Genomic DNA, 6,090 nt, shown 5'->3' with positions numbered 1-6,090 from the left:
CAGACCTTCGTCAGTTTTTCTGTTAATTTTTCTGTTAAATACTGACGTGGCTTAAGATGGACTCCACTCCTTAGTCCAACTAGATTAAAAAATAATTAAAATATTAAAAAATTAAATAATATTTCTATTTAATATTTTTATCCCCTACAAATTCATCACCCTCACCAAATTTAAATATGTAACCAAACAGCCCCACAATCCTCCTCTTCCGCCATTGCCACAACCCCAAACTCTCTCTCCGTACAGTTACACCACATCGACGCCATGGCGCTTAACAAAACCCTCACCCAACTCTTCCACCTCCGCCTCCAGCGTGACGCCTTCAATGTCAAAATCCTTACCCTACTCGCAGCCGCTGCAACATCCCCAAACAGAACAACCTGAGGCGGCGGTCACATCCCCAGTCAAAACAACCAGAGGCGTCTTCTCCATCTCCAGACACTTATCTGTTTTCTTTCTCATCTCCATTCTACACCATCGCCGTTCCCCGCGACCTCTCTTCCCCTCTTTGACTTTTTTGCCACTGATCCGCCGCTTCGACCTCCCCTGCTGCTTCCGTCTTCTCTGCACCGATCACTACCACCATACAAAACCCATCATCCAAAACCATGGATTTAAATATCGATATTATCGGCGAAATATCGCCGATAATATCGATTTTTCGGGTAATGGATATTTAAATAGGTATCCGTGTGGTTTTCGTCAAAATATCGCGATATTATCGATAATATCGAAAATATCGCGACATTTTCGATAATATTGTGATATTTTGGAAATATCGAGATATTTTGTTAACCGTGCTACTCGGAGAAGAACGCCGGAGCTGCTACAGCTCCGGCCGACCACAAACAAGGGTTCTAGACCCCGATCTAGGTATCAAACAAAAGCACGAGACGAGAGGAGTGCGTTTATACCTTCCATTTGTCGTGAAACAACCCGTGGTGGTCGGAAAACCTCTCGACACCCACGGTCTCGCCAGAGATGGGTGCGCCTATTCCCGGGCTGATTCCGTGCTAAATCCTTGGTAAAAAGGACAGAATAACCTTAATAATCACATCCAAGCAAAAAACCAACACGGAAAGAGAGGTTCGAGGCTTACCTAACCATAACCCATGAAGAACTCGCCGGAGATTCTTGGGGTTTCGTCGAGTTGCGCAGCGACGGGAGAGAGAGAAAGAGAGAGAGAGAGACGACGGCGTGTAGAAGGTGGTGACGATGCCGTCGACGGAGTACCACGAAGGGTGTGCGTGGGTGCTCTCGGGTGTGGGTCAAAGGGTGAAAGAGTGAGGGTCTTCGAGAGAGGGAGAGTGAGTGCAGAGAAGAAATAAGGAGAAAGAGGTCACGGGGTGGGGAGAGAGAGAGATACGTGAGGGTGCTAGGGTGCTACCACGTGGTAGCTTGAGAGAATTTGGAAATCAAGATGAATGGTCCAGATTTGGTTAAGATAGGGGACTAAAACGATAATTTCATAATTATTTGGGGAACCACGAAAATATATAAAAATTTGGGATTGGGTTGTTACAATGTGTCTGTGCGTGTGTGTGTGTAGAAGTGGGGTGTGTGTGTGTGTTATCCGAGAGAAGAAAAAAAAATCCAAACCTGCTTTCAGAATATCCAGGCTATGTGTTAGTCTGTGTGTGTTATTTGAGAGAAAAAAAAATGAAATATATAAAGTGTAAAATATTGTACTAATTCATTATATATAATGATTGTGGTGTCTTTAAACTTTTTTTCATTAATTACTACATATTTTTTACACTCACAATGTTTGCCAGCTCGCTATATAATCAATTTAAATCAGTTAAATCTATCATGCAATGCATTTCATTCTAATTTTTTGTGATAAACTAATAGATAATTGACTAAATAAACATCTTGCAAAGTTTCAATTAAAATTTCCAAGTTTTTCTTACAATTTCCGTGGTTTCCATGTAATTTTTATCGATATCGATATTTTACCGATATTTCCGTGTTTTCGGACTACCGATATTTCCGATATCACCGATATTTTCTTCCTTGTCCAAAACCAATTGACACCAAAAACCCATATCTGAAATCGAAATAAATAATTTCTGGATACCCATCAATCGAAATCATCAGAAATCCAAAACCCATATCTCGAAATATTTCAAAAAGTTGTGAAAAGCCAGGAAAATATGTACTTGAAATCAAAGCTTGAATTTTATTTTTTCCAGGGGAAACAAAAACGAACCATCATTCAATAGGAACATGCAGAGAGGAAGCTCGTGCTTGAAAGCATCAATCTTCCTCATGGGATCTGGGTTTGGGGTGTTTGGGTTAGGGAAGACGAGAGGGGGAATGTTAGGGGGATGGGTGGGAAGGGTTGCCTAGAGAGAGAGAAGAGAGAGAGAGGCGAGAGTGAGAGAGAGGAGAGAGAGAGAGAGAGAGAGAAAGATGAGAGAAGGGTTTCTGGGATTTTGGGGATGGGAGGTCAAATGGAGAGTGGCGGTAGTGATTGGCGCAGAGAAGACGGGAGCAGGATAGGATCTGGGTTTGGGAAAGACGAAAGGGGGAAGGGGGAAGGGGGAAGGTTGGGGGATGGGAGGGAAGGGTTGCCCAGAGAGAGAGGAGAGAGAGGCGAGAAAGAGGCGTGGATCCCACAATTTAATATAAAAAAATAATTTAATTTTTAATTTTTAATATTTAATTATTTTTTAATCCAGTTGGACTAAGGAGTGGAGCCCATCTTAAGCCACGTCAGTATTTAACAGAAAATTTGACGGAGGTCTAACATTGACACAAATTCGTAAGATTATGTATGACATTGTCAATTTTAAAAGATGAGGCATGAAAATGTTGTGACACCAATAGTTGAGGAAGTTTTTTGTACTTTATCCTCTTTTTTTAAGACTAGTACTGCACATCTCTATGTTACTATATATATATATATTGACAAGCATTATATCCCTATACAATTGCAGTTAGTTTGACGCTATGTACTTCATACTTATTCTAAAATTGCCTTTGGGATACAGCTATGTTATGAGCAAGGTGCAAAATATCAATGATATCAGAAATATCGGTAGTCCAAAAACACAGAAATTTCGATGGAAATATCGGGATATTATCGATATCGATAAAAATTGAATAAAAACCACGGAAATTGTAAGAAAAACTTGAAAATTTTTATTGAAACTTTGCAGGTTGTTATTTAGTCAATTATCTATTAGTTTATCACAAAAAATTGGAAGGAAATGCATTGCATGATAAATATAACTGATTTAAGTTGACTATATAGCGAGCTGGCAAATATTGTAAGTGTAGAAAATATGTAATAATTAATGAAATAAGTTTAAACACACCATAATCATTTATATATAATGAATTAGTACAATATTTTACACTTTATACATTGCATGGTAAGATACATGTGTGACTTAGTAAGGTCTAAAATATCGATGATATCGGAAATATCGGTAGTCCAAAAAAATATCGGTAATCCAAAAATACGAAAATTTTAATGAAAATATCGGGATATTATGGATATTTTAGACCATGGTTATGAGCAGCGTTTTGAAAGGCATGCGATCGCACGCCTTGTGGAAAGTCATCACCGAAACGCTCTAGGCGCAGTCATGAAAAGGTGACAATCCCGAAAGGCGTTCGCCGCCGTGGTAAAAAAGGCATGCGATTGCGAGGAATGCGTACAGATAAGGAAGACGCCCAAAAGACCTAGACGTTTGGTTTTTTTTTAAGTGAGATAGCCTAAGGAGAAGTGGGCTTGAGAGAATGCAGCCCAAACCAACACAAAGAGAAAAGTAGCACAACCCAAAAATTGTAGGAAAGTAGCACACTTAAAAACTTTCATTTAATAGGTCTATCTCAGAAAATTCTTCCGAGCTACATAACATTAAATGCTACGAGTATTGAATGACTTGAATTAATTTGAATTATTGTTTTGATTGTGATCTCGTGAATTCTGTTTTCAGCATTAATACAACAAAACCTCACGCTCTCATTTGCTAAATCGAAATACCAATTTTCTTTATGTAGCACAACATACATCTCTTAGAGATGCTATACAATAGCTTTGTTTCGTAAGAAGAATTCTTTGGCACACAATTGATATTAAAAGTCGATTGTTACTTGGCTTCGAAAATGATTTTAACAGCCACAAGCTATTCAATGCTACGGCATGACAATTCCGACGACCGAACATGAGCTCGGTGTACAATTTAATGGAGTGCTGATATCAATTATACAATCCTTTGAATTGCTGTTCTTGTCATAGGAGGGTGTTAATATTCGCTTCAAGGACATAATATAATAAAACTAGGATATTATTATCCCTGGTTACATCTTATTAGGGTACGTGTCACGAAATGAATTGAAAAAAGGGTACCAACACAAAACTAAATAGAAAAGTTAAATTGTTGGCAGGTACTTATATGCCAGACATGCATATATAATTATAACATTTCATTTCGTGGTTATGAAAAAAGCAGATGCAAGCGTGAAGAGCATAACCTAGCACATAATAAAAAAAGAAATTACTATTAAAAAAATATTTTAATTTAAGATATCTAAGGTTCCACTATCTATTTAAACATGCCCCGAAGAAGAATGCTGGAGACCCTAAACGAATGGAGAAAATAAAAAGAGTACTTGTTTGCTTTGAGCTATTTTTTTGTACTCTAAACCTAGCTAGCTAATCAACTAGAGATGGATTTTAAGCTTTTGTGGGTGCCGGTGAAGGTGAAGGTGAAGCTTTGCTGAAGCAATGATTCTTTAACAGAGCTTGGAAGAAGCAGTTGTGGAACTTGTAGAAAACGTAGTTGGCGCAATCGTCGTCCATTTCTACAATGGCCTTGCAGCAATCTTCTTGAATGGCGACTTTGCGAGTCCAGTAAGATACGGAAATCTCATGGTAACAAGTTGCGGAGGTAGTGTGGTAAGCTCCAAGGCACTTTACAAGCTTAGGATCAGGGTTCCACCGTGAGTACTTTGGGGATGCGGGTGTTTGGGGTGCTGCAGGAGCTGTGGAATCGGAAGCAGCCAAACATTGTGTCAATAATACGCAAAAGAGAAGGAAAAACACAGCAACTCCTCCCTTCACCATCTTCGCTAAATTAGAATCTCCAGTGAGAAATATAAGTGATTTGATCGATCGAGTGAAAGATGCGAGATGGTGTTTGCATGTCAAACCTGTGGAAGTATAAATAGGCAAATATATAGAAGAGTTCCAATTTAAGTTAGATAATCACCTAAAAGTTAGATGAGAGTGATTCGATTTTATCGAAATTAGTCAGAGTGAAGATGTTATTTTCGGGAAAAAAAAAAGTAAAAAATGACCATTCATAGTTGAAACCAAATTCTGGTTTAAATGTAGATCCAGAGTTCGTGTTAAGAGAAGGGTTAATGCGCATTACAACCCTTAGACCATCTCCAACCCTTGGGCTAAAAGCCAAATTTTTTAGCCCGGAAAATTTGGCTTTTAGCCCAAAAACATCTTTTCTGCTTCAACCATTCTGCCCTAAAATTTTAGCCCGGAATTATTAAAGAATGAACTTAGGCTAATTTTTTTTATTAAATCAATTTTTTTAAATAAATATGTAGATTATTGTAAATTAATTTTATGAACATTTTAATCTAAAAAAAATTAAATTCCGATAAACATTTGGCATTTAGCCCGGGGGGAAAGCTGGGGGGGGGTATTTGGCCCAGAAATAAAATTTGTCATTTAGCCTAAAATTTTAACATAGGTTGGAGAGTGTTTGGGGGGGGTAATTTGGCTTTTAGCCCAGGTTTGGAAATGGTCCTACAACTAAAAGAGTTTTAATATTTGTTTAAAAACCAAGAGAGTTAGTAATTACATTTCAAATTTCTCTCCTTTCCACTTCCTACTTTTTCTTCTTTTATCATATGCTTAGGAAGTTGTTATTAGTTAATATTAAAAGAGATCACAGCTAGGGACGAATACATACTCTATCAACTTACTTGCAGGACGGAGCCAGAAATTTCTTTCAGTGGGGGCAACCGAAAACAACTAAGAAAACCTTATTATAGTATGGTTATACACAATATGATATTAAAGATGGTTTCAAATGATGATGTATTACAATTCCAATG

The 6,090-nt window shown here is 38.0% G+C and overlaps 1 protein-coding gene across 1 annotated transcript; it reads right to left on the bottom strand.

Annotated features, from left to right (window-relative positions):
- Positions 1-4,690: 4,690 nt before the first annotated feature.
- Positions 4,691-5,080, bottom strand: LOC126614057 (uncharacterized). Its single transcript, XM_050281697.1, has one exon. The coding sequence runs from the start codon at positions 5,078-5,080 to the stop codon at positions 4,691-4,693; it is 390 nt and encodes a 129-aa protein (XP_050137654.1).
- Between the last annotated feature and the right edge of the window lie 1,010 nt (positions 5,081-6,090).

Source organism: Malus sylvestris, chromosome 1, assembly GCF_916048215.2.
Source record: "Malus sylvestris chromosome 1, drMalSylv7.2, whole genome shotgun sequence".
NCBI classification, from domain to species: Eukaryota; Viridiplantae; Streptophyta; class Magnoliopsida; order Rosales; family Rosaceae; genus Malus; species Malus sylvestris.
Note: the sequence above shows the minus strand (reverse complement) of the source record. Positions and strands in the feature narration are given on the sequence as shown.

Coding starts and splice junctions, on each gene's coding strand:
- LOC126614057 (XM_050281697.1), bottom strand. CDS start 5,080: ATGGTGAAGGGAGGAGTTGCTGTGTTTTTCCTTCTCTTTTGCGTATTA.